General features: G+C 66.6%; 6 protein-coding genes across 6 annotated transcripts; 4 read left to right on the plus strand and 2 right to left on the minus strand.

The window, feature by feature from the left end:
• Positions 1–109: 109 nt before the first annotated feature.
• Positions 110–4222, minus strand: CHLRE_12g521350v5 (uncharacterized protein). Its single transcript, XM_001696864.2, has 8 exons — positions 3967–4222; positions 3377–3444; positions 2796–3212; positions 2156–2602; positions 1782–1964; positions 1403–1604; positions 976–1230; positions 110–725 (listed from the first exon to the last, which is right to left on the minus strand). Exons 1-8 carry the CDS (start codon positions 3992–3994, stop codon positions 403–405), a joined length of 1923 nt encoding a protein of 640 aa, XP_001696916.1. The 5' UTR covers positions 3995–4222; the 3' UTR covers positions 110–402.
• A 133-nt stretch (positions 4223–4355) lies between these two features.
• CHLRE_12g521400v5 (uncharacterized protein) lies at positions 4356–9976 on the plus strand. The gene is made up of 6 exons (XM_001697000.3): positions 4356–4487; positions 4554–4600; positions 4748–5593; positions 5889–7918; positions 8056–8492; positions 8641–9976. Exons 1-6 carry the CDS (start codon positions 4423–4425, stop codon positions 9197–9199), a joined length of 3984 nt encoding a protein of 1327 aa, XP_001697052.2. The 5' UTR covers positions 4356–4422; the 3' UTR covers positions 9200–9976.
• A 49-nt stretch (positions 9977–10025) lies between these two features.
• CHLRE_12g521450v5 (uncharacterized protein) lies at positions 10026–12491 on the plus strand. The gene is made up of 8 exons (XM_043068381.1): positions 10026–10145; positions 10244–10352; positions 10550–10618; positions 10735–10829; positions 11073–11121; positions 11260–11319; positions 11517–11562; positions 11771–12491. The coding sequence occupies exons 1-8, from the start codon at positions 10126–10128 to the stop codon at positions 11878–11880; spliced, it is 558 nt and encodes a 185-aa protein (XP_042918476.1). The 5' UTR covers positions 10026–10125; the 3' UTR covers positions 11881–12491.
• A 114-nt stretch (positions 12492–12605) lies between these two features.
• Positions 12606–17617, plus strand: CHLRE_12g521500v5 (uncharacterized protein). The gene is made up of 7 exons (XM_043068382.1): positions 12606–12887; positions 13002–13163; positions 13400–13507; positions 13666–13718; positions 13897–14398; positions 14569–14804; positions 14959–17617. Exons 2-7 carry the CDS (start codon positions 13040–13042, stop codon positions 16516–16518), a joined length of 2583 nt encoding a protein of 860 aa, XP_042918477.1. The 5' UTR covers positions 12606–12887; positions 13002–13039; the 3' UTR covers positions 16519–17617.
• A 108-nt stretch (positions 17618–17725) lies between these two features.
• On the plus strand, positions 17726–23737 carry CHLRE_12g521550v5 (uncharacterized protein). Its single transcript, XM_043068383.1, has 14 exons — positions 17726–18000; positions 18230–18399; positions 18595–18884; positions 19030–19141; positions 19279–19676; positions 19824–19997; positions 20123–20220; positions 20588–20674; positions 20858–21401; positions 21625–21977; positions 22094–22252; positions 22470–23048; positions 23224–23286; positions 23491–23737. The coding sequence occupies exons 1-14, from the start codon at positions 17869–17871 to the stop codon at positions 23578–23580; spliced, it is 3249 nt and encodes a 1082-aa protein (XP_042918478.1). The 5' UTR covers positions 17726–17868; the 3' UTR covers positions 23581–23737.
• Position 23738: 1 nt separating this feature from the next.
• Positions 23739–26715, minus strand: CHLRE_12g521600v5 (uncharacterized protein). The gene is made up of 6 exons (XM_043068384.1): positions 26437–26715; positions 26166–26256; positions 25758–25892; positions 25267–25410; positions 24932–24993; positions 23739–24595 (listed from the first exon to the last, which is right to left on the minus strand). Exons 1-6 carry the CDS (start codon positions 26625–26627, stop codon positions 24445–24447), a joined length of 774 nt encoding a protein of 257 aa, XP_042918479.1. The 5' UTR covers positions 26628–26715; the 3' UTR covers positions 23739–24444.
• Positions 26716–26727: the final 12 nt, after the last annotated feature.

Here is a 26727-nt window from a genome sequence, read left to right on the forward strand (position 1 = left end):
CCAAGTAACCCGCCCACCCGTGCGTGCTGGATGGCTGCTGCGTGTCTGCTGATGTGAGGGACCTTTCGTTCTCGGCACGCACAGGGAACGTACGTGTGAGATCCCGTTCACCAGCATTGAGATTAAATGCTTGAATGCTTGCTACAAGAAGAAGTAGCCTCGCCCGCCCTTCCAGTGCGGCCTGCACACCACCTGCACGCACGTACACGCACACTACCTGCACGCACACGCACACAAATAGTCGTGCCGAGCCACTTATCCGCCAGGATTTGCCACCATGCTGTGTGCATCAGCCCGTCCCGTCCCTCAACGCGCCTTGCTTGTAAGCAGGGAATGAACCCCGCCACAGCCACTGCCACATCACCGCCACCCAATGCACCGGGCCCACCAATATACATTTCACTAGCGTCCCCCGCTGCGCCGCCCCAGCTCGCTCAGCTGCTGCACAAATTCCTCCCCACTCAGCAGCTCCGTGGCACCGTACAGCACTTGCCGCGGCGGCGTGCAGCGCTGCGACCAGTTGAGCAGCGTCTCGCGCTCGGCGTAGTTGCCGCCACCAATCATGAACACGATGCCCTCGCGGAAGGGGCCCTTGGCGCGCTCCAGGTTGGCTCGCCCCGGCGGCAGCTTGGGGTCAAACACGGCAAAGCTGTCGAACTCGGGCGTGCCGACCCTGCCCTCCATCAGCACCTCAACGCACGCCGCCAGCGGAGCCTGGCGAGCGCCTGTGAAGGAATGGGGGTGGCGTTCGGGACACAGCGCGATCGCGTCAAGATACGATGGGGTAGTCTTGCTGGTGCACGGGCTGGAAATGGCCCACCGCAAAGCAACGTCTTAGGGGGCGGCCGCCGTGTCCACACGCAACGCGTGCCCAAACAAGCAAGATCTCCATCAGAATAGGCACACGGTAAAGCACACGACAACGCGTCAGTGCACAGAAGGCGTGGCCCCACTGTGTGGCGCCTTTTCCCGCACCTGACAGCAGCGTCTTGACGCCCTTGGCCACCTGGCTCAGGCCCGAGCCAAACGTCTTGTCCGCCCAATCCAGCAGGTTGTTTTGAGAGGGCATGGTGCCGCCGCTGTGGTGGCCCATCGCCTCCGCGCCGCCCTTGCCACTGCCCGTGAGGTTGTTGCGCTTGAGTGTGCGCACGTACTGCAGCGCGGTCACGTCGGCGCCGCCAGTGCGCATCACCTGCTCCAGCTCCGACAGCTCCTGCTCCGACGGCAAACCTGCAGCGCCAGCCACCGAAGCGGTTGCACCAACACAACTTACCAAACGCATGTCAGCACCCCGACCGAGCCACGACGCTGCTAGATGGCACCGATCGCAACATCAGCAAAAGCCTTGCGGAGCCAGTGCTCAAAGTGGCCCGTGCCCTCGCTTTCTTTCTCGCTGCCTCACCGTCCTGTGCTAGGATGTATATGAGCGCCAATCGCAGCTTGTCCATGGGCGCGCCCTTTCCGCTCTGCAGCAGCTTGAGCACCGCCGCCAGGTCCGCCTTGCCAGTGAGCAGGTCCTCCGCCGTGTTGTAGTACTGGTCCAGCGCGCGCATCTTGATGGCGCCCAGCAGGCTGGTGGCGATGTTGGTGTGCTTGTCCAGCACCTGGGGGGGAGGGGAGCGGGCGTGAGCAGGCGGCAGGTGCGTGTGTGTGCGCGAGGCGGGTTACGGTTGGCAGGTAAGGGCCAGGAGCTGAATGAGCAATGCAAAGGTTAGGTTAGCAATGCGGCAGCGTGCATGCGCAGCGGGGGTATGGGTGAGATGTGCGCCGGCCCAGCCCACCTTCTTCTGCTCCTGCAGCTCCGGCAGCGACGACACGGCCTGCATGAGGTTCTGCGTGTTCCGCCGCAACAGGTCGTCTGGGTCGAATGCGCCCTCTTGCCCCGCGTGCGCCGCCGTCTTTTTGTTGATCTCGTCAACCGCAGCCCGGTACCGCTGCAGCTGCGTCTCCACCTCCTCCGCAACCTGTGATCGCACGCCGAGGGCGTCAACGCGCACCGGCGTCGTCAGCATGCGCAGCGCTACACACGGTGGTCCGGGCTAGGCGCCCAATGCCATTGGGCATAACTCTGCCAGCAAAACGGCAACCACACCATTCACACCCATCTCTTACGGGCCGCCTCACGCAACACCCCGGCCTGGCCTGCTCGCCCCACCTTTGGGAAGGCGTGCGCGCCGCACGCCTCCCAGAAGAAGTCCTTCTCGTCCACGTCGTAATGCTTCTTGCTGGCTGCGCCGCCGCCGCCCGCCATCATGCCCGCCGGCCCCGGCCCCGCCGCCTCGCTCTGCAGCGAGATGCGGTTCAGCTTGAGCCCCAGCACGTCCTGCACCAGCGGCTTGTACGTCCACGAGTGCTGCACCGCCGCGCTGAGGTCGAAGTTGCGATCGAACAGGCACAGCAGCGGCCGCGACAGCGACGCCGACAGCCCCAGCACGCCCTCGCTGAACAGGTTGGTGCGGCTCTTGAGCGCGTCACGCAGCTTGGCATCCAGCGCGGAGGCGATGTGCTCAGCGGCGCCGCCGCGCGGGCAGCGGATGATGGGCACCACGCCAAGCGTCACGCACACCGAGAACAGGCCGTCCACGATGTTGGAGACCGTGGCCTGTCCGTACGCGCGCCGAGGCGGCGTGATTACTGGGCTTGGTTACCGGCGGGGGCCAAGGTGAGATCGGAACGGAGACATGCACCTACTGTGCGGTACCCTCTCCTTCCTCCCTACACTAATACAGTGTAGCGCGGTGCATGTGCTTCGCGCTGCCGGCCCCTTCCCAAGTCCCCACCAAGTCCCGCCCCACCTCGATCTGGTAGTCGCGCGCCTGCGGGTCGTTCAGCTCGATGTAGGTCTCCGGCTGCCCCAGCGAGAACAGCGACGGCTCCAGCGCGATGAAGCTGGTGTACAGGTCGTACAGCTTGGACACGCGCAACAGCGCGCCCGCCTTCACCACGCCCGCCGCCAGCTGCTCCACCAGCTTGCCGGGGATGGGCACGGTGAAGTTGAGGTACATGCTGTCGTACAGGTTGGCGCCGGCGTCCGCCGCGATGCGCTCCACGTTGGCGGGCGAGGGCGTGACCAGGTAGACGGCGGGCACGTCCGGGATGGGCTGGCGGTCGGCCTCCAGCATGAGGTGCAGCGTCACGCCGTGCTTGCGCAGGTCGTTGAGGCGCAGCAGCGGCGCAATCACGTCCTTCGTGAACTTATCCAGCACCAGCACCTGAAGGGCGCGCGGCGACACCCGACGCGGGTAAGGTCAGTTCGTTTAGCAGCGGTAGCGTGGCGGAGCCGATGCAAGGCGTGTGTGTTGGGGGCGTACGGCTGGGTGCGGAGGAAACAGCGCCACGCTGATACCCTGCTACACCGCCAAGCGCCACCGCCTACCTTGTAGGACTCCGCTGTGGTCTCCTTCCCCGGCGCGCCATTGAAGTTGAGCGCTTTGAGGATGACCTCTGCACAACACACAGGCAGTCAGCAGTAGGGTGCGCCCACTTAGGTGTTCCCAGTGACAGGTGACACTAGCCCGTGCTCCCAAATGGTCCCGGAAAATTGGGGTCCAGCAGGTGTGGCAAGGGCACCAGCACGCCCACATGCACGCAGACACGGTGTCCCGAGCCGCTTCCGCCAGGTGCGCTGGTGGGGCCGCTGTTAGCCAGGGTATGGCTGGCCTTGGCATGCACAAGTTCAATGACTACACCTCTCCACCTGATACCCCTTGGCCTCAGCACGGGAACGCCCGGCTGGGGGCGAGCCTGGGGGCTGGCCGAACAACCCCGTGCCACAGCGAAAACACAAGCCAACCTGGCCAAACCAGCAACACCCAAACCCGGGGCTTCTGAACGTATGCTTCGCCTCATGACGGCTTTTCGCAGCCGCTTTGTCCCGTGGCGCCCGGCGCACGCAAAACACAACAGACAATGACCTTCACGGTCCCTGCTGCACTACAAATCGTCCTTCGAGCATAGTATACCCACCAGATTGCTTTTGACGGACGTTAAGCATTCTTGCAAGGGCTAAGGAAGCTGGGTGGCAAAGAGCTGGCTCTCGATCGCCGGTATCTGGTCCTATGCCAGGCCCCTAGACAGCTGTTGTACTTGCCAAGGCTATGACTATGTTGAGGAGGTCCCCAAGATCGTCAGGAGACTCAACCGCTTGGTGCCAGTTCGGGTGCCCGCATTTTAGCGCTGGCTCATAGTATGTCGGGTTACGCTTATATTTCTCGTATGTGAGACGAGAAGACAATGCCAACTGGACAAGACCGCATAGGAAGTCATTGGACTCGGTGGTCCATGCAGGAAGAGCCCCTTGTCAAGGAAACTTCGTTCTTACGCACAAGCGCGCCTCCCAGACTTGCAACGTTGGAAAATAAAGCAAGTAGATTGCGCAATATCCAGACTTATTACCAAAAGCCTTCAATGAGCGAATAGGAAATGCCGCGAGCGCTGTTTATTGCGGCCAGCAACGCTGGCGTGGAGGGATGGATTGCCTCGCTTGCGTAAGTAAACAGCCAAGGTGCCTGACTTGCAGGCCTCTCGAGCTGAATGCCGAATCGCCTTTGCAGGGCTGCTGGCGCACCTGTGAAGCATATAGCCGCTTGGGCGGGTCCTGGTGAGTTGTCAGGCGGCGTGCATTAGGGCCTCGCGTGCTCGCGCCACGCCGTGGGCGGAAGTAGGTGTAGGTTGCGACCCGCAACGTTTCGGGCTGCCAGTTTAACTTGAATAAACTGGAGTGCTCAAACATTTCTCAATTTCGCAGGGGAGCTCGGGCGTCGGCATACCAGCGCTGTGAATTCGGACCCGTTCCTGCTGGGCCCTGGCGTTTCGCTCGAGGCGCAGCTGGCGCAGCAGCTCGGCTGCGGTGCGAGCTCGGACGCGCTGCTGGTAGTGTCGGTGGAGCCCGCCTCGCAGCCGCTGCTGCCGCGCGCGGGCGTAGTGCTGCTGGTGTGGCAGCCCCAGGTCCCCAGTCAGGTGCTGGACCAGGTGCAGCAAGCGCTCGCCGCGGCGCCCTGCCTGCTCGCTGACGGCGCGGCCGCCGTGCGCGGGCTGCTGCTGGTGGACGCGTCGCCCAGCATCACGCTGTCTGTCACGCACAAGGTGCTGGAGGGCGCTGGCCTGGCCGCGCTGGCGCGGAAGCCCACAGTGCTGGCTTCCCGCGCTAGCGCCTCGCCGCAGGCCGCGCTGCAGGCTCTGCAGCAGCTCGCCGAGCCGCTGCCGCCTGCGCCCGCGCCACAGCCGGCGCTTCCAGCCTCCGCGGGCAGCGTGGTGCGCATCGCGGTCGCGCGCGACGACGCGTTCGGCCCGGCCTTCCATGAGAACCTGACCCTGCTGAGCCAGGCCGGCGCGCAGCTGCTGTTCTTCTCCCCCCTCTACGACACCACGCTGCCCGCCGGCGCCACCTGCCTGTACCTCAGTAGCGGCGGCGCGCTGGAGCCGGAGCGGTGGCAGCAGCTGGCGGCCAACCGGCCGCTGCTGGCTGCAGTGCGCGCGTTCGCGGACGTGGGCGGCATGGTGCTTGCGGAGGGCAGCGGCCTACTGTACCTGTCCCGCACAGTGGAGCTGCAGGAGGATGACGGCGGCCACCACCACCGAGCGCACGAGATGGGTGAGCCACCGGGCCGCCGGTTCGACCTGAAATAGGGTTTTGGGGGTTAAGGCGGTACATACATACCTCGTTATGAATGCAGTAAAGATGTCAACCCCTTGTGATGCCAGCATCATCACCTTGGCAATCACTAGCACCGTCATGCTAGAAGCAGCCTACCCAGCCCCAGCGTTTGGGGTGGACGGCAAGCATGGTGTCGAGTCTGTTGATTTCTAAAGAGTCGGTGGATGTGCGGCGTATCCACTTGTGTGTTGCTAACCGGAGTTGTTGGTTACTTTTGTCTGTATGGCTGCAGCCGGCGTGCTGCCGTTCAAGACGCGGCTGCTGCCGGAGCCGCAGTCGGCGGCGGTGCAGTTGTCGGTGCTGCCGGGCAACCCGCTGCTGCCGCCCGGCGCGAGGCCGCGCGGCTACCTGTTCGCGGAGGCCAGCCTGGTGCTGGTGGAGGAGCGGCAGCTGCAGGGGCTGGGGCTGGGCGGGCTGGGCTCGACACCGGGCAAGGGCGGCGCCGGCGGCAGCCACTTCGCCACCACCTACGAGGCGGTGGTGGTGTCGCCGGGCAAGGGCGGTGAGCGCGAGGAGACGGCGCCGGCGGCGGAGGGCTACACGGTGCAGAACGTGCTGGGCAGCGCGTGCCTGCTGTACCTGCCCAGCGAGCCCGGGCTGGCGGCGCACATGCTGCGGCGCTGTGCGTGCGTGGACCCGGCGGCGCTGGCTGCGGGCATGGCCACGCACCTGGGCTGCAGCATGTCGGCGGTGAGCAGCAGCAAGATGCAGCTGCACGCGGCGGCGCTGGCATCCAAGGACGGCAGCCGCGCCGGCAGCCGGCGGCAGAGCATCCAGGATGTGTCGGCCTGGGGCGCCACGTTCAGCAGCGGCACAGGCGGCGACCGCAGCGGCACCAGCACGGCGAGCGGCATGGGCGGCCACGGGCCTGTGCATGGGCACTACCCGCCGCACGTCCACTCCCACCAGCACCACGCCTCGCTGCCGATGCAGCCCGTGGCGGGCAGCGGTACCACTGCGGCAAACAGCGCCACCTCGCCGCACGTGACGGGAGCGCCGCCGCTGCCCCACAGCAGCAGCAGCACGTCGCTGTCGAACTCCGGCTGGGTGCCTCCCGGCGTGCGCCGCAGCCTTTGCGGCCCGCTGGCACTACAGGGCGGTATGCAGCACGTGCAGTCGCAGCCGGAGGCGGCAGCGGCGGCGGCAGCGCAGACCGGCGGCGCCTGGCGGCCGTCGCATGACGGGCCCTACTCGGTAGGCCAATCCAACCTTGCCCGGCAACAGGTGCTACTGCAGCAGCACCTTGCCGGCGTCACGCCGGCGGGCAGCACTGCCAGCATGTCGCCCTGCTCAACCTCGACTGCGGCGACGTCGGTGTTCGCGGCGCCGCCGCGCCCCGAGACGCCGGAGCCGCTGGTCGCCGCCGCCGCAGCCTCCTCAGCCATGATGGACTTGGATGTGCCGCACCCGCCGGCTCCTGCGTGTGCCGACGTTGCCGGCGGCATGTCGTGCGGCCTGGGCTCCGCGTGCGGGCGCTGCCGCAGCGAGCAGCTGCCCACGGTGCTGGAGCGCAGCGGCAGTTTCAACGGCCACCCCGCGCCGCCGGTCGGCGCGTCGGCGGACGGCACCGCCTGCGGTGCCGGCACCATCATGCACCACGCCGCCAGCGCCGGCTCACTCGCGACCGCGCACGCCAGCACGTCGGGCTGCGGCGGCGCGGAGCTGTCGGCGCAAGGCTACGGCCGCGGCGCCGCCGGTCCCGACGACTGGAGCAGCAGCGGCGTGAGCGCCTCTGGCTGGCCCATGTACGGCCACCGGCATGGCAGCATGCCCATGCTCGCCTCGCTCGCCAACGCGGGCGGCGCGCCGTCGCACGCGCACAGCAGCGGCGTGGTGTGCTGTGCGCCCGGCGCCACCGAGGCGCTGGTGGCCATGGGCCTGGGCAACCGGCTGGCGGGCATCGGCAGCGACTGCGACCACCCGCCGGACGTGTGCACCAGCCGCCGCGTGGTGCTGGCCTGGGTGGCGCCGGAGGAGGCGCCACAGGGCGCCGCGGCGCGCGGCATCCGCGTCATCCAGCCAGCTGCTTTGGGTGCAGCGGCGGCGGCGGCGGCGCAGGGCGCCGGCGGAGGCTTCCTGGCGGCGGCGGCGGGCGGCCGCGCGGGACGGCCGTCGGTGGACAAGTCGGGGCCGGGCGCTCGCGGCGGCTGCGGGCGCGTGCTGCTGGTGGACGAGCTGTCGCTGCGGCAGGAGCCGCCGGGCGTGCTGGTGCTGCCCGACCCGTGCGACCTGTCGGACTCGGAGCGGCTGCAGCTGGAGCAGGTGTGTGCGGTGGTCAGGCAGCAAGCACCGATGGGGATGTGTGTGTGTGTGCCATTTGTTTCTTTTACCCCCCTTCTTCTACGACCCAGAAGCTCCTTGGCTGACGCTACATGCCACACCTGCTTCCCGCCGTACAGGCGCTGGTTGAGACGGGACTGCTGCAGCCAGGCGGCGCGCCGGGCGGCGCCTGTGCGGTGCTGCACGCCAGCTGCCGCAGCCTGGTGGACGTGATGGAGCTCATGCTGGAGCTGGGGGCGGCGGCGGGCGAGCCCGACAAGGCCTCCATGCTGCTGGAGCGGCTGCAGGCGAGGATGCGGCGGGTGGCGGCCGCCGTGGCCGCCGCGACGCTGGCGGGCGGCGGCGCAAATGGCGGTGTGGGAGGCGGCGTTGTGGGCCAAGCAGGTTTGGGGCGGCTGCCTGGTGGCGTGGCGAGCTCAATGGCGCTGGCGGCCGCGGCCGCTGCGGCGGCCGCGGTGTCGCCGGTGGCGGGCGCCATGCCGCCGCTCCTGCCAGGCGGCCGGCCGCGGCGTGTGCTGGTGCTGCAGTCGTTGATGCCCATGGTGGAGCCCGGCAGGTGTGTCCTGGGATCCTGCGCATAGTCGACACCTCGCTCGCGTGCGCTGTCCAGCTTTGCACCGCCCGTTCCCGCTCGTCTCCATGGCACTGTTGTATACCCTGGACACATGTGCGCCCTCCGCCTGGTGCCCGTGTTCATCGTGCAGGTGGGTGCCTGAGATGCTGGCGGTGGCCGGCGCCTCCTCCTGCCTGGCCGTGCCCGGCGGCGACGACGTGGCGCTGTCCTGGCAGGACGTGCGGGAGCGTGCCGCGCCCGACGTCATCATCATCCTCACATCGCCCGGAGACGGCGCGGGCGTAGGCGGCTGCTGCGTTGTGCCAAGCCACCACGCGCATCCCAGCGCCGGGCCGCACGCCGGCGGCGCGGGCGCGCCGCACAGCCACGCCAGCTGCGCCGGCGGCGCCGGCGGCGCGGGCGGCAGCCTGAAGGAGCACCTGGCGGCGCTGGCGGCGCAGCCGGGCTGGTGGTGCCTGCCGGCGGTGCGCAACAGCCAGGTGTACCTCATGCAGGCCGCGTACTGCGTGCGGGCGGGGCCGCGCGTGGTGGATGGCGTGGAGCTGCTGGCGCGGCTGCTGCTGCCGCCGGGCTGCTTCGCCAGCGGCCGCAAGGTCCCGCCCGGCGTGGTGATGAAGCTGTCGCTGACGCCAGGGCAGCGCTGCCGCGCGACGCTGCTGCCCACATACTTTGTACCGTACAACCCTTGATCCGGGCTGCGCTTGGGACTTGAGCATGTGCAACAGCGATTGTGGTTTGAGGTGCTGATAGCGTGGGGTAATGCGCGTGGGTAATGCGTGCGTGTACCGGTATTCTTTACGTTGGGTTTAGGAGGGACGCAGTTGCACAACCGGGCCCCTTGACGTGACCCGCATCATCTCGGCCCATGACATGCACCAGGCGCCCAGTGATACAGCATCCTTGCCAGCGGTCTATCTGACCGACCGGCTCCGACCGGCAGGGGCATGATAGTGGATACACCTGACAGTGCTGCATCCGCAGGGCATCTGACTGCCGGTGTGGTGTAGTTCTCTCCACGCGGTGTGTAGCGTTTCATCGGTATACCTAGTGGACTGCTTGACGGTGTATGTATTGCGTCTTGTATGTGTGTGTTACCCCCTGGTAACGCTGTGAAAGAGATCAGACATAAGCGCCGTAGGACTGCGTGTGTTGCAGGGGCTCGAGCTGCTACATGGGTGCAGCCACGCTTATGTACTTCATGATTGAAGCACTTTGGGTAGTGACTGGCTATTTGCGCATAGCTGGTTTGAGGCATAGGCGTAGTGTAATAGGCATGACAGGTGGATGACGCTAATCGCGCGCTTGTTTGGCGAGGAGGTGGCTGTCTGGTGCACACGTGTGGGACACAAGGGCCTTGGGGTTGGATTGTGTGTCGCGAGTTAGACGCGACACGATAAGTAGACAAGAGTTTTGCAGGCCAAGGAAGTATGCGAAAGTTTGTATAGGTGCTGTAACCGAGAAACATAGCAGAAAATGCAGCGACTGTCAGCACTTGCCGCGACTCTCCGACCCTTTGCAGCGTCCCTTGCCTCGTCGACGGTACAAGCCGCTTCAGTGCGTAGTGCCTCTTATGTGCCCATTGTCATCGAGCAGACCACGCGGGGCGAGCGGGCGTATGATATTTTCAGCAGGTAAGCATGGGCCCGGATTCCTTATTTCGCGCCAGCGCCTCGCCAAAGCGCTGCACACGCTTTTGAAGCGCTGAATCTCAAATGGCTGCCATGCTTTCGCAGACTCCTGAAAGAGCGGATTGTGGTGATTAACGGGGGCATTGACGACAACACGAGCAACAGTGTCGTCGCCCAGCTGCTGTTTCTTGAGTCTCAGGCACCGGATAAGCCGGTGCGTGCGACTACAAATAGCATAACCGAGCTGGGACCCCAAGAGGCCGCTTGCCGAAACCCCAGTGCCTCCAACTCCCGCCGGGACTCACACTGCTAGGGGGCAACGGCAGGACGCCAGCCCTGCTCGCCCTGTCCGCTGCGCCCACCACCACATGCCGCTCTTGCGCTGGCTCTCCTCCCCATGCATGTGCGCAGATCACCATGTATATCAACAGCCCGGGCGGCGTGGTGACGGCTGGCCTGGCCATTTACGACACGATGCAGGTGGGGCCACCTGAAGCATTCTGTCAGGGAATCAGCAGGGCCCCATCACGCACTCGCGCATATGCCTCCTGTCCAACGGCCTCCTGCCTCGCGTGATGCTGAACTGCTGTGTGCAGTACATCCGCTGCCCCATCAGCACGCTGGTGGTGGGGCAGGCCGCGTCCATGGCGTCGCTGCTGCTGGCGGCGGGGGCCAAGGGCCAGCGCCGGAGGTGCGCTGCGGGTCCGGGGTTCTGACATACGTGCCGGGGTGCACGGCTACCTTGTTGCGCGGCTGATACTGTGTGAGGATTGCAGGGGAGTTCATGCAGATGCCTGTGGGGAGCCCGAACTTGCTGTCTTCTCGATCTCCACATGCAACTCACTGCCACGCCCTGCTACACCTGCCTTGACTCTACTTCATCTGCCCCCCACCCCACCGCTGCATGTGTGACGGCGTGCGCTATCTGCCGCAGTCTGCCCAACTCGCGCATCATGCTGCACCAGCCTCTGGGCGCCGCCGAGGTGCGTGGCATGACTGCGCACTGCAGCTCCGCAGCCCCATGCCGGACTCGGTACCGACCTGGATGCGCTCGGGGTCCACAGCCCACCTGGCCGTTTCGCTTCCGCTCCCCCACCCCCCCACCCCCCACACACACACAGGGCCAGGCCACGGACATCATGATCCGGGCGCAGGAGATCATGCGCATGAAGGAGACGCTGGTGGGTGCAGGGTGCTGGCTGGAGCCGCACTGTTGCGGGGCGTCGTGGGTGCAGCACCAGGAGCAGCAGCCGGCGCTGTCGCTGTCAGGACGACATGAAGGGGTGTCGGGTGTCCCGAAGCGGGCACGTTGCGGTGTGTGGGGGCAGGCCCGCCTGACTACTGTGTCCACGCCCACCTGGTGCTGAGCCCACCGCAGACCAGCCTGTACATCAAGCACACCGGCTGCACGCGCGAGATGGCGGGTGGGTGCTGGGGCGAGCTGGGCAACTGCGCAGGCTGCCATCACAGGGATGGTCATTTGGTACTCTCTGGTGCATGCATGCCTAGGGTGCCATTGCTCCTGGTGACCGCGCACGGCCCAGGTCCTCCACTTGTGCTGCACCATTTCACAATAGTCGAATGCCAACCCGAAGTCCCGAACCCCTGGTGGTGTTCTTTCTCCGATCACAGAGAAGACGCTGGACCGGGACTCGTTCATGAGCGCGCAGGAGGCCAAGGACTGGGGGCTGATCGACGAAATCCTCACGGAACGCCCCGCGGCCGAGGTGCACAGCGCATGAGACGCGAATGGGGAGTAAGGGCAAGTATGAGCGGTGCAGGTTCTAATGACGTGGGAGACCGGGCACAGGGCAAGGGGCAAGGAAGGGGCGTTTAAGCCGGAAGGAGTGCGTGGGGACACTTGACAGCAAGAGCGTGTGCCAACGATATGTGTGTGAGGGCTGCTGATGCAGGTGTATGGGCCGGATGCATGTGAGCGAGTGATGTCGCGTGTCGGTTCGGGCGGTGAGCTTGCGGGAGAGCCCGCCAAGTGGCAGTTGGCACCCGTTGGCGACCGCGGGTGGTTCTCAGCCGCTTTAAGCGCGGTCGTCGTCGCAACGTGCGCCATTATGCATGCACAGCACCGTATGTATGATGCGGGTAGCCAAGTGGCGCAATGGGCCCCCAATGGTGAGCTGAGTCGTGTCTCGGAGTTTGAGTTAGCAGCGCATGTTGCGGCATATTCATGCCATACTCGTAAGAAGGTTTATGTTACGGCCAGTTCTTGCGATCGCGCCTGGCTTGAACCACTTGCTCGTTGAACATAAAGACGTCAAGGCCTAAACTTTTTTTGTCGACGTGGCCGGCGTGGGCCGCCAGCGCATGCACACTTGTCTAACACCAATTAGCTAGGTATCCAAGGCTGCTTTCGCTGGAGTCCCGGGCTGCAAACGTGCGTTCGCGCGCCACACAACCCTCGCACAAGCCACAGCGCTAGCACCGGCCTCATTTTTAGCCATCATAGCTACTACTGCTGAAGGCTTCTGAAATATCGCTTCCTGGCCCAGGAGTTGTCTGAGAGCTCGCTGGGGGGCACCATCCAGGAAATAGCACGTTTGGCCTCGTCCTGCAGCAGCTAGTTGTTCTATGATTACCACACCATTATCTCCCGGTGGAGGCGGGGGAGGCACCGCGCGTGTGGTGCACAGCAAGGCCGGGTCATCCACGCGCGCGTCACCAGCGCTCTTCTGGCGGAGCGCAGGGCCCAGCGCGGCCATCCGCACCTGCAATGTTTCAACATACTCAACGCGTAAGTTTGCAAAGCACAAGGCACAGCCCGTGAGCTGTGCAACGTTTTCTGGGGGAGGCTTCGCCCAGGCCGCCCTGCGAACCTTCGTCTGCCCGGCGTCCCTCCCCCCCGCAGGCACCCCGCTGCGCGCCTACGCGGTGGCGTCCCAAACCATGAGCCCGGGTCTGGACATGTCGGACATGGGAACAGGCGGCGGCCCCAGCATGCCCTCGCCGGACCTGCGAGATATGGCCACGCTCCAGCTGGGCATGCTCTACCAGCTGCTGTCCATGGCGGGTGCGTGTGGGATAGAGACAGCGCCAGCGGGATCTCAGGGCACTTGACGGGCGGCTGAGAGCTGATGTGTGGATGGGGGCCCGGTGAAAAGGGGAAGGCGGACACGAGGGGACTCGATTCGCCAGCTTGTGCGGTCGCCCCGGGGCATCGGACTCTGCTGCAGCCTCCAAAACCACGCACTCCCCCCCCTCCCCCCCCCCACACACACACGCACACTCGCCCTTCCTACCTTACAGGCAACAACTACAGTTCCATGCGCTGCACTGTGTACGCGCGCACGTTCATGGACGTGGGGCCGGGCCAGGTCAAGCTGGTGCGGGTGGCCAAGTTCCCTGTGGCGCCAGGTGCGGGCGACCGGGCGGGCGCAGCCAAGTATCGGCGGCTGCTAGTATGATAGTAGATAAGGGAGAGTTGGGGTTGGTGTGCCGGACCATTGGCGTCTGGCAGACATGCTTGGTGCGTAACGCCTCGCTACCTCAATGTACATTGGCCATCCGCGCAGGGCAAGGTGACGACCTCCTCACCGCCCAGCAGAGCACGCTGCTGCTGCACACCGTAAGTCCGTGGCTACCCGCAGTGACGTCGCATCACACATGGCCTCGCCCTGCGCCTTGCTGCCGCCCGCTCCTACCTGCCGCGCCAATGCACCTACCCTGCCTCACCCCAACGCATGCACTCGTCACCCGCTCTCCCCCGCTCCTCCCCCCCGCCTCCGCTCTCCCTCCCCCCACAGGAGCAGTCGTGGGCTCTGCAGGGCGGCTCGGCGGCTGTGGACCCCAGCGGACTGATTGAGGACTGCCTGCTGCACCGCGAGGTGGTGGCGCTGCCGCACTCCTCGGCGCTGGTGTTCCCGCTGGTGGACAGCGGCGTGCTGGTGGGGCTGCTGGTGGTGGAGCTGGACGCGTCATCAGCAGCACAGGCGGCGGCGTTGGCGGCTGGCGGGCAGCAGCAAGGGGGCATAGCGGGGGCGGGGGCGGGCAGCGCGCAGCCGGCAGTGGACGCGGCGTTCGCGAGCATTCCGTCACTGGCGGCCGGCGGCGCAGCGGCCATGCTGCCCAAGCTCTGCCTGGCGCAGGAGGCGGCGGCGCGGGGCGCGGGCTCCAGCAGTGGGAACGGCAGTAGCGGTGACAGCAGCGGGGCGCTGGGCGGCGTGCAGGAGTGCAGTGTGGAAGGGCTGCTGGACGACGGCGTGGTGGGCGAGCGCTCCAGGGCGGGGCAGCACCGCAACCTGACGGGTGAGCGCAGGCTTGTGAGGCTCCTTGTCGCCCAGCGCCCAGGTCCCGCATCTGGGCTTTAGGGCAAGGGGCAAGGCTGTTTGTCGTTTTTTCTTTTGCCGCTGCTGACGGCTGCTGCTGCTGTAAACCCTTATTATAACGACTGGAAAACACATCTTTTGGTTGTGCAGACGAGGAGCTGCGCTGCCTGCGCCTGGCGGTGCCACTGCTGGCCAAGGCGTGCGGCATGGACGCGCGCGCCAGCTGGCAGGTGGCGCAGTCGTCCATGACGGCGGCGGCGGCGCGCGGGCTGCTGCGCGAGGCCCAGCGGCCGCTGTCCACGCTCAACACGTTTGGCAGCATGCTGGTGCCGCGGCTCAAGGACGGCGAGCCGGACAAGGACATGGCCAAAGGCATCCTGATGCAGGTGCGGCGGCCACCTGGGGGAAAGCAGCACCAGGGGCGTATTGTTGCTGCGTGCGGTTTGAGGGGTATTGCTCGCTAACCGCTGCACGCGTCGTAGGTTGCAGAGGTTACATTCCTGATTTTTGTTTGTGGTGCTTGTTCTTGTTGCTGTGCAGGGCCGGCGGCTGCAGGACCTGGTGTGGCAGCTGGAGGAGGCGCTGCACGGGCCGTCGCCGCAGGCGGCCGCCGCGGCGGCAGCCTCAGCCGGCATGGCCGTGGCCGGCTCCTCGCTGCCAGCAGGCGCCGCGGCGGCAGGTGTGGCGCTAGGCCCTGGGTTGGGGGCGGGGCGGGGCTCCGGGCCGGCGTCGCCGTTCCGGTCGCCGGTGGCGCTGCCGCTGGACCAGAGCCCGGCGGTGCAGGAGCTGCTGCAGCTGCCGCCGCCGCGGCCGGTGGCGCTGCCGCCGCGCGCAGCGCCTGACGAGGCCGCCGCGCCTGTGGTGGACACGGCGGCGCCACAGGGGCTTGTGAGCCCGCCGCCAGTGCACCCGGGCCGCGTGACGTACGCCGAGCCGCCAGCGCCCTCCTCCACACTGGAGCCGTCGTCATCGGCGCCGGGGTCGGCGGCCTTCACCATCCGCCAGCCCGCGGTGGCCCGCGCGGGGACGCCGGCGGCGGGCCCGGGCGCCGCAATGGCAACCATTGACGTAGAGACCGACAGCAGCAGCAGCAGCAACTCGGACGGCGCATGCGCATCCGGCGCCACTGGGGCCGATCACGGCTACAGCAACCCCGGCAGCCCGCGCGCTACCGGCGCGCTGGCGATTGAGCGCAGCGGCAGCACCAGTGCTGTGGGGTCGTCGGGGCCATTCAGCTGGGCGCCTGGGGCGGGCGTGAGCACCAACCTGGTGGCGGCGCTGGCGGGCGTGCTGACGGCCGCGTGCCGGCTGGCGGCGGTCAGCGGCATCGGCTTCATCGTCAACTCGCCGCTGTCCGCCGTGCTGCCGCCACGGCGCGGCGCCGGCAAGCCGCGGCCGGCCGCCGGCTCGGCTGCGGACGCAGCGGCGCTGGGCGCCGCGGGTGACCGCGCGCCGCGCGTAGCGCGGCCGTCGTCGTCATCTTCGGCATCCGCAGCTGCAGCGGACTTGGACAGTGTGGTGGAGGGGCCGCGGCTGATCCCCCGCCCCGCCCGGCCGCTGCTGGTGGGCGTGCGTGCGGCGCTGGTGGCCAAGATCGTGGGCTACATGCTGGACATTTGCCTGCAGTCCACGCCGCGCGGCGGCCAGCTGTGCGTGTCGGCGCGGCAGGACGGCGCCGGCGTGCAGCTGCTGCTGCTGCACAGCGGGCGCATGGACCTGCAGCGCCTGCACATGCGCTCGCGCTCGCTCATGGCAGCCACCACGGCGCCGGCCGCGGCGGCTTCGCCGTCCGCAGCGGCCGCCGTGCCGGTGATGGCGGGTGCGTCCGCGGCGGCGCGGGGCGGCGGCGGCCACGCTGTGGCTGGCCGCGGCTCGGGCTCGCAGCACGCACATCCATCAGGGTCCACAGCGGCGGGCGCCGGCGGCGCGCAGGCGGGCTCGGGCGTGCTGAGTGTGGAGCTGGCGCAGGAGCTGGCGCAGCAGGCGGGTGGGCACCTCACCGTGTCCTACCCCTGCAACATGGTCAACGCCGGCACCGGCAGCCTGGACCTGGGGACCAGTGTGGAGATCTGGCTGCCGGGGCCGGGCGCGCTCAACTAATTTGCCCAACTCGCTTTTGATTTGTTGGCGCAAGTTGGATCGGAATCGACGAAATGGGTGTGGGCCTACAGGGCGTTGTAGAGAAGGCGTGGATTACATCAGGTATGAAGGCAGCTCAGTCCCCACAAGCAACCATGCCTGGACAGGTTGTGTGGTCCGGTGGTGCAAATAACCTTTTGCCGCAGCTGCGTGACCATGCGCATTGCAGTTGCACCGTGAATGACATTCGACCAACGTTTAAGTCAGAACGATGATTACGCATCCAAAGAGTGGGACGAACGCATGCGGAGTTACTTGTACAGCACCAATCAACGGTGTGTTCAGGAGCGCTTCTTGGGGGAGTGGTGTTATGCAGAGGACTGAACTAGTGAGAAGGCCCAGTGCGTTTGTGCGCCTGCGCGCGCGCGCCCATTTGTGCGCATTTAATGTTGCGCGATGTTGAGACGTGGTTAGCCTGCTGTGGCTGTGGCGGCGGGCAAAGTGTCCTGCCCTGCACTTGACTCCAGCGTCGTGCTCAAGCGTTGAGCGTGCAAGAGCGCCCTTTGTACCATTTCGTTGTGTGTTGATAAGTGTAGTAGCATTATCGAGTGGGTGTTGTTAGACGGGACGACAGCTCCCGCCCCTGGCACTGGCGTTGATGGGTGGGCCTAAGCAGGGTGGCTGCAAGCATTCACGCATGTCAGGCGCCGCACGGCTGGTGGAGGAGAAGCCGTTTGAACGCATAACGCTACACTTGCACACGCAAATTGTTGGAAGCTATGCGTTGTACGGAGTGATTAAATCACAAGTATGAAGCTCTGAGGGGGGCGGTTGTAATAACCAGCCCAAACTGAACCATGGGGGTGTTCAACGCCATGTGGGACCGGAAGCTGCCACGAGGCCAGGTAGGGCAGGGTCCGGGGTGGGAGCAGCGCAGGTTGGCAAAGTGGGGTCATTGGTGTGGGGTTCCGCCGGGCAACAGGGCGGCCGTCGGGGCCGGCAGTAACCGCGGGCCTTGCGGTATCAGTTATGCCCACACAGAGCGTTCATATTTGCAGGTACCTGATTGCGAGGCGTGTTTGTGGCTGCGGATGTGGATCAGGCGCATTCCCAGAGTCTTGGAGCGCCCGAGCGAGGTCATGCGGCCGCTTGCACAGCCGGCTCGGACAGCAGCCTGCAGACGCCCGCAGCCGCACCGACGTAGCAGTAGCAGTAGCGCATGTGCCAACCCAAATCAGCAGCAACAGCTTACAGCAACAGCAGCGCCGCGAACTACGCCGGGGGTCACCCGGGAACAGCCGAACACCTGGTCACGCCATCGCCTCTGCCGCCGCTGCGCGCACCCGCCTGGTCAGCAGCAGCAGCAGCTCCATGACAGCGGCTTCTGCGCTTGCGCCTGCCGCGACCGCTGGCAACAGGAAAGCGCAGCTATGCGGCCACACCAGCAGCATTGGACATGCCGAGGCCGCAGCGCCGCTCGTGCCTGTGGGCGACCGCTATGAGGTGCGAGGCGTGGGATCGATGATGTTTTCACGTAAGGCGCCCACGTAAGGCGCCTCCTTGCTCGGTTATTCGTAGTGGCCGGGATCGGCGAGTGAGGCACACGATTGCGAGGCTGAGGCCGCGGTCTCCCTCAGCTCCGCCTTCGCACAACACACGTTTGCAGTAGCGTGCCCTCATCGCCTGTTGCCCAACGCCTTGCCCCCCCCCCCCGCCTCCCGCCTGCCGCCAGGGTGCGGTGGATGCACGCGGGCGGCCGCACGGGCTGGGGGCCAGGGCGTACGGCGACGGGGGGCGCCACGAGGGCCGCTGGCGGCACGGGTCGCGGCACGGCCAGGGCGCCTACGAGGCGGCTGACGGGTTCCGCTACGTGGGCGCCTTCGTGGGGGACGTGGCGGAGGGGTGCGCGGGGGCGGGCGGGCGGGGCTGAAGCCTGCGAGGGAGGTGGGCGGACCGGACCGGAAGTCTTACAGGCTGCAAAGGCTCATTTGGACGGGAGGAGGCAGCTATATTCGGAAGCTCGCGCGTGCGCGTAGGTGCTTGTCTCTAGATACGCTGGCTGGCGCTGAGCTCGTGCCCTGCCATGGATGTGTACAGGTTCGGCTGGGCGCGGCTGGCGAACAGCGGCGAGTACGAGGGCGAGTGGCGGGCGGGCCGCCGCCACGGCTGGGGGCTGTACGTGCACCGCGGCACCGCGGCGGCGGCCGGGGCAGCAGCAGCTGCGGCGCAGGCGGCGGTGGCGCCGCGGGGGGCGGGCAGCAGGCCTGGTGCCGGGGGCAGGGGCAGCAGCGCGCAAGCCATGGCCGCCACCCCCGGCCCGCCTGGCGCTGCCGTGGATGTCGGGGTGATGGTGTATGAGGGGCAGTGGGAAGACGACATGATGCATGGTGCGTGGGTGTGGGGGAGAGGGAAGGCTGGGGCGGGCTAGCAAATGCGGGTGCGCGTGTAATCGTGCGGCCTAAAACACCAGCACCACTAGCAACTCACTCCACCCCAACCTACCCCGATACACAACCACACGCACATGCGCAGGTCTGGGTCGCTTCCTGCAGGCGGGGGCGGTGTTTGAGGGCCGCTACTGCCGCGGCCGACGAGTGGAGGGGCACTGGGTGGCGGCGGACGGCCGCACCACCTATTCCGGCGGGTGAGCGGCGTGGCAGGGCTGGGGTTGGGGCAACGGACGATCCAGCCACAGGTACCGGTCCTCACAGCGGCAGTGGGCGCGCGCGTGGGTAATGTGTGTTCTCGCGTGCGTGCTTGTGGCTGTGTGTGTCGGCGCAGGTTTGAGGGTGGCGAGCGGCACGGGCAGGGGCTGCTGGTGGAGGAGGGCGTGTGCCGCTACCGGGGCCAGTGGGTGCAGGGCGCGCAGGAGGGCCGCGGCCAGTGCCAGTACGCCGACGGCAGCAGCTACAGCGGCGACTGGCGGGCCGGGGTCTGGCACGGCCTCGGCGAATGGCGTGAGCGAGGCCCTCCCGCGCCCCTGGAAGAAGAAGCGGTGGGCGCTCCAGCTGCCACCGCGGCAGCAGCGGTGCAGGGTGGAGAGACGGTGGCGGCTGCTAAGGATGCTGGCACAGTTCTTGGGGCCCTCAGGAGTGGAGGAGTGCCGGGCGCGGAGGGCGGGCCGGCTGACGGCGCCTGGTATCGCGGCGACTTTGTGGAGGGACGGCGTGAGGGGCAAGGTGCGCCGCTGGGGTGCACAACGAGCTTAGTCGCGCTGTGCGTATACCTGGCGCCGTTCATTCATGAGCGGCAGCGGCTTGTGATACCCGCGAAGTCGCGCTTCTGTGTGCACACGGGCCGGACCATCGGTACACCCGCACGCACAGGCGTGGCGCGCCTCTCCAATGGCGACCGCTACCGCGGCACCTGGCTGGCGGGCCGCCGACACGGGCGCGGCGAGCTGGTGGCGGCAGCCGGCGACCGATACGTTGGCGAGTGGGCGGCGGGCGAGCGGCACGGACAGGGCAGCTGCCTGTTTGCCAACGGCGACAAGTACACGGGTGAGAATGGCGGGGGGCGTTTTGAGGTGCGGACATCTCACAGGGGCCGTGTGGGACATGCAGCCAGTGCTGTCGTCGTGAATGACACGGGTGCGTGTGCGTGACGTGCGATGTGGTCCCGGCAGGCGAGTGGAGGCACGGCCGGCGGCACGGGTACGGCGAGGTGGTGTTTGCGGACGGCGTGCGGTTCCGCGGCCGCTGGCAGGACGACTGCTGGGTGCAGGTGAGCGGGCGGAGGAGGAGCGAGGAGGAGGAGGAGCAAGGGCCAGGGGGGTTGTAGATACCAGCCCAGACTGAACCAAACCAAGCTAGTTTGGACTAGCGGAGCACAGGCAGAGGCGACAGTAGCAAGCGACAATGCTTATGCGAGGGGGCCGAGGCGTCGTGGAGAACAGGGCGAGCGGAGCCGGCAGCGGGGGGGAGTGGGGTGGGGTGACTGGGTGTGGGGCACAGGCCGTGCGGAAGCAGGTAGCGCTCAGGTACACGACCAGCTGCGGGTGGCCAGCACACCTAGGCACAGTGCCTGGTCCCCTGTGTGTCCCCTGCCTGACGCACGTGGCCCACCGACTCCTTCACAACCACCCCTTCAGAGCCTGGCTGACCCGCTCACCAGTCGGGTAGCGGGGCTCGGCATGCGGCGTGCGGTGGCGGGGCAGGAGGCGCGCTTCTTCATTGAGGTAGGAACTGTTGCGGCTGGCTGTTGCATGTCACCTGCTTGTGGACGGCTGCTGGCGGCTGTGTGACGTGATGCTTCTCTTTGTGATTACTCCCAGGACCCACTCGATGCGCTGGCCCCTGTGCGGCTGTGCCTCATTAGAAGTGAAGAATTCACCCTCCACCCCCGCCCTCCGCGCCAGCAGGCTCGCGACGACCTGGGCAACAGGCGCCTGACGGGCGGCGACTGCTTCCGGGTGCTGCTGCGCCGGCCCTCACCCGCCCTGCTGCGCAGCCTCACGCCGGCGCCACCACCACCACCAGCCCCCACCACCACACCCCTGGCCCACCCTCACGAGTCAGCGAGCACCGCGACAAACACCACCACAACAGCACCTGACACCCCGGCGTCAGGGGCAGTACCAGTAGCACCAGGGGCAGCACCAGCAGCACATGCAGCAGTGCTGCAAGTAGGGCTGGACCCGGCGGTGGCACAGGAGGACGAGTCTGCCCCGGGGCCGGTTGTGGCGGAGGGGGCTGTCAGCGACCTGGACGACGGCACGTACCAGGTGTCGTACACGTGCACGTCAGGCGGGCTGCTGGAGCTGCACGTGCTGCTACTGCCGCCGCCGGCCGAGGAGCTGCAGCAGATGCTACTGCTGGCGGCAGCAGCAGCGGAGGATCAGGGCGGCGGCGGGGAGGACGGGGACGCCGCGCTGCGGTGTGCCACTGCCGCGTCTGCAATGCAAGGTTAGCGTGTGTGTTTGTGTGTGTCTGGCACATGACTTCCACACGGCTGAGGTTGCCCTGCTTGCTGCCCTGGCACTGACGGCCACCACAGGGGCACGATCGACTTTGCCGTGTCTTTTCTTGTTTGCACCGTCTAACTCATCCTATCGCGCACACAGTGCACACACACACACACACGCACACACACACACACACAAACACACACACACACACACACCAGCAGGTGTGTGCCGGCACGTGGGCGACTCGCCCTACCTGCTACGAGTGGCCGCCGGGCCGCCGCACGCCGCCTCCAGCACTGTGGTGGGCCCGGGCCGGCACGGCGCCGCGGCGGGTGCGGGCGGCTGCTGGTTTGCGGTGCAGCCGCGCGACCGCTGGGGCAACAGGCTGACGCGGGGGCAGATGCAGCTGGTGGTGCAGCAGCTGCAGCTGCAGGCGCAGGAGCAGGCGCAGGCGCAGGCGCAGGCTCGTCAGCAGCAGCAGGGGAGGAAGCAGCAGCAGCATGGGGCGGGGGCATTGGCCGCTGCTGGCGGCTGTGGCAGCGGCGGAGCTGTGATGGGCATTGCGCCGCTGCAGGTACGTGACCCGGTGATGGCGAGGCCTGTGCCAGATCATGACTCCTGGCATCAGGTTTCCAGCAAGCATTACGCTCTACCAGCAGCCTTTCTTGCCTGCCCCGCTGCTGCCCGCAGGTGGAGTTGAGCAATGGCGCCACGCAGGTGCCGCTGCGCCTAGAGCTGCAGGAGCAGGAAGGCGGTGGGGGCGGGGGCGGGGCCGGCAGTGGGGCTGCCGCTGCGGAGTACCGCTTCACCTACACGGCGCCGCCGGCTCCTGGCATGTACCGCCTGCAGGTGCGGGGCGGCGGGGGGTGTGGCGGGGGGGGGATGAGGCCATGGGGCCGTGAGGAGGGGGCGACAGCCTCTGAAGACCACAGGGAGATGTTGTTAACCGCCCGGAGAGGGGTTGCGAAGTCCTGCGGCTGTGGCTGGCTTGCAGTTGGTCTTGTTCACGTGTTCGTCGTGCACACCTAAGACTGGTGTTCGGTCTCGTGTGATCCCTTGGACGCAGGTGGTGGAGGCGGCCAGCGGTCGTCATGTGGGCGGCAGCCCCTTCTCCGTCCGCTTCACGGCGCCCGTCACCGGCGCCGGTCCCGCCCCTACTGCCGCCACCGCCACTTTGACGGCGCCAGCAGGTCTGTGTGCGCCTTGTGGGGCTGGGGGCTGCGGCGTCGGTCCGGCGCAGTACACTGTCGGCGCCACCGGCAGCGGCGGTGGTGCGGGCGGCAGTGGTGGCATGGGCTGTGCGGCCGTGCCGGTGGCTGTGGTGGAGGTGGAGGCTGAGGCTGAGGCGTCACTGCTGCAGCCGGTGCGGGACCTGGTGTCGGAGTGGGGCCGCCGGGCGGAGGCGGCGATGCGGGAGGCGGAGGCAGACGCGGCCGGCGACGGCGAGGGCAAGGGCGAGGGCGAGGAGGTGCGTGAGGGACCAGCAGCAGGCGCCCGCAAGACAGCAGCGCTGGGAGCACGTGACTCGGGTGGGGGCGGCACGGCTGCCGCCCGGGAGGCGGCGGCCGCGGCCGCGGCAGCGGAGGCGATGGCCCGGGAGGCGGCCGCCGCCGGCATCAGCGACAACGAGCGTGACTACATCGCGGTAAGTTGCTGAGCTGAGCTGCTGTGTTAGGAGGACTGGAGGGTTGCGGCGGCGCAGGGTTTTGGAAGCCGCCGGCTGCTCCAGCGTCCTGCCCCTCACTGGGAATCGTGACAACCCCCATACACACGCATACCTGCGTCGTTCCTTCCCTTCCCTGGTGCCCCCACACACACAGGCGTGTGCCTCGGTGCCAGTGGTGTCAGACATGCGGGACCTGTGGAAGGTGCACCAGCTGCAGGTGGGGTGGGGGGGGGGGGTGCGCGCTTGTGACTCTGTGTGTGTGTGTGTGTGTGTGTGTGTGTGTGTGTGTGTGTGTGTGTGTATATGCGTGTGTGTGTGTGTGTGTGTGTGTGTGTGTGTTGGGGACTCACGGCGTCTTGGTGATGCTAGCGCTACATCATGTCATCATGTTGCACCGCGCCGGCGCATTGCCTACCTGCAGGAGGAGCACAAGGCGCAGCAGCTGGCGGAGCGGCTGCAGCTGCTGGGGACACACGGCGGGTCTGCTGCTGCCGAGACCCCTCGTAACTGAGGCGGACGTAGTCGTCAGTGTCGGTCGGTCCTCGATCAGTCGGTGTCACAGGACAGTAGTGACTAGGTCCGAGCATCACACATCTGTATAGCGGACTCTGTTGGCGTTACTGGTATTGTGCGGCTGAGCGGTGCGTGGCAAGGGGCCACAGAAGGCAGACGGGGGGGGGGTTACATCCCCCATCAGCAATTTGCTCGAGTGCCCGCCAACACGAGCAACTCAATGAGTGCGTGTCCATGTTCCTAGCTAGAATACGGTATGATTGGGCAACCGCTGTACATGGCCCAGCCAGCTGTCATCCAGCCAGCAAGCTAAGGAAAAGACTTTCTCCACATTCTACGATGGCAGCCTCAACAGTGCCAGCACACATTGCCGGCCTTGCAGTAAGCCCCGCCAAAACCTGCCTGCAATGCATCCACGTCCAAAGTTCCCCAGCGCACACAACCCTTTCCATGCATCCACGTCGTCGAGTGACCTTTCAGCAGCCCACAAGCCCGCGTGCCCCAATCAGGCGACACGCCCACACGATTGCAGTGGTTGTCATTATTGCTTTCAAAAGCTGATGGCAATTGCAGTATAATCAAGGTTCCGTCAACCCATCAGTCGAACATTTCTCACCGTTTAGTCAGCATTGCCCCACCACACACGCTCTCTGCCTGCGTCATCCAGTCCATGGTGCCGTGCCTCCGCCGTCCCCATGACGCCCCCCCCCTCATCTTCACACCGCTGTCCTCTAGCCGCTCATGCCTGGATATTATTCCCCATCACCATTGCTGCCGCTGCCTTATGCATCCTCCGCCCCCGCCTGCGCCTGCCCCTGCACCCGCTGCGCCCCCGCCTGCCCCTGCGCTGCCCCTGCGCCTGCTACTGCTGTGGCTGCGGCGCGGGCAGGGTGACTGTGGCGAGCAGTGCGAAGTGGTCTGACAGGAAGTGGTGGGGGTCGTCGGAGGCGGGCGTGTTGCCGGTGACACGCAGGCCACCCACGTGGCAGCCACGGTACAGGATGCGGTCGTACCTGCGTGTGTGTTAAAGAGCACAAGGAAAAGAAAGCGTATGTGTGTGTGCCAGGGAGCACCAGGGAGCGAGAGGACACACGTATGGTACATGCGGAACAGTGCAGCAGTACCGCGGCGGCGGTGGCCTTGCCAGGGACGCCCCTCCGCTGCTGAGGGTGTGCGTGCAGTCCAGCGGGCAGATACCGCTGGCGTGTGCCCCCAGGCCGCACAGGCCCCGGCCTCCCTGCCACCCCCCCTAAACCCCACACACAATTTCGTATACCCAGCCCTCCCTGACAAACACCACACACACATACACATACACACACACACACACACACGCGCGCGCGCCTCACCTCGCTGTGTACTCATGCCCGCCGTCATAGTACTTGTTGGTGCGTGTGTCCCACGTCCAGCGCTGTAGGCGGGGCGGGCGGGGCGGTAGCGACAATCTTATTGGCAGAGAGCGAAGAGAACCAGCACAGCAGCGGACAGCGGTGGCTGTGAGACAGCACAGCAGCACGCGCAGACCCGCAGACACAAGGCGCGCACACACACACAGCCGCTCAAGCCGTGAGCAGCACCAGCACCAGCACCTCTCTGGGGACCCATTTCTGCTGGGTTTGGTGCAACGACCACACACATACGGTACACACCTGGCGCGTGCGGTTTCCCCACCACTAACACGCACCTGGCCTGGCGGCGATCCGGCCTCCACCCATGCGTCCATCAGCCCCACCTCCCCCGCCGCCGGCGTCTCCTTCTCGCGCATGTTCATGTCGCCAGCCAGCAGCAGCGGCAGCTCGGAGGGGGCGGCGGCCACGATGCGGGCAATCTAGGGGGGGAGAGGCCACACACACACATACACAGATACGGTAGGTACCGGTCGCGACACCTTTTTGAGTTACTGACAAACAGGTATTAAGGTGGCATCGCGGACGCGTTCGTGCGGTCTCGCTGGTTACCTGGCGCACGTACGGAGATTCCCTCATGTGTTCGCGCGCGGCACTGTACCCTACCGGCACGCCGTGTGACCACAGATCAGTCGGCCCCACCTCACCACCGCCCCCCTCCACGACTGCCCTCTGAACACCACCAACACCACCGGTACACCCGCACCACCGCCCGCCGCTACGCCTTCACTCCTGAAACAATCATGCATGCAGCCCCCCATCCCCTGACCTGCTGCATTCGCTTGGGCGCATTCTCCGCGAAGGGCGCCAGGTGGGCGCAGGCGGCGGTGAGCTCCTGGCCGCCCAGCCGCAGCCGCAGCAGCAGGCAGGGACCCACGGCGGCGGGCGGCGGCTGAGGCAGGAGCTGCGTGGGTGGCGCGAGGGGCCCAGAGAATGAAGGAGGCGGCCCAGTGGCCCTGGGTTGCCATGGCCGGGGGATGGCCTTTCTTGCTGTATACCGTGCCGTACACAGCGTGCGTACGCAGCCAAGCAAAACAATCCCGTCCCCCGGCCCGCCCAGAACAGACAGAATATGAACCTGGTCAGGCCTGTTCAGGTTCCCTTGCATCATGCTGCGTTACCTCCCTCCGTGGGCCCAGCCCCCGCCCTGCCCCGCAGGCCCCCTCCGCCCCCGCACCTCCAGCGGGCTGTCCCTCCGCCTCGCGATCATGCAGTCGCCGCGGTGCGAGGGCACGGCCAGGGCGCAGAACTCATACGCCCCCTTCAGACTGGAGCGGAGGACAGGGGGGGGCGGGCATGGGGGTAGTGGGGGTTGCGGATTGGCCAGGCTGGGTGAAATGTGCGGGTGCAGGGGAGCGAGACGTCGCGCGCGCGCCCCGACACGCAGGGTGAGGACAGCCCGTCCCAGCTCCCGTCGTCGGGCCCTTTCCTTGTCTTGGCCCGCTTACGTGTCGTTCGCTGGAATTCCAGAGAAGCACTCTTGCAAGCATAGCAGGTCTGGCTGGTGCTGGAGTATGAGGCGTGCGAGCTGTTCATGCTGCTTCCTCATCGACCAGTCGCTAGGGTGCCGGTCGCTGACGCAGTTATCATTGATGTTATAGGTCAGGACCGAGAAACTAGGACCGGTGAAACTGGCCATGTCCTGCCGTGATGTTTTTGCGCCCATGTGAGGGGAACGCACAGCGTCGCAAATATGGTGGCTGGCACGTACAAACTTACTTACGGCCAGCCTCGTTGAC

This window comes from Chlamydomonas reinhardtii, chromosome 12 (genome assembly GCF_000002595.2).
Source record: "Chlamydomonas reinhardtii strain CC-503 cw92 mt+ chromosome 12, whole genome shotgun sequence".
Taxonomy (NCBI): Eukaryota; Viridiplantae; Chlorophyta; class Chlorophyceae; order Chlamydomonadales; family Chlamydomonadaceae; genus Chlamydomonas; species Chlamydomonas reinhardtii.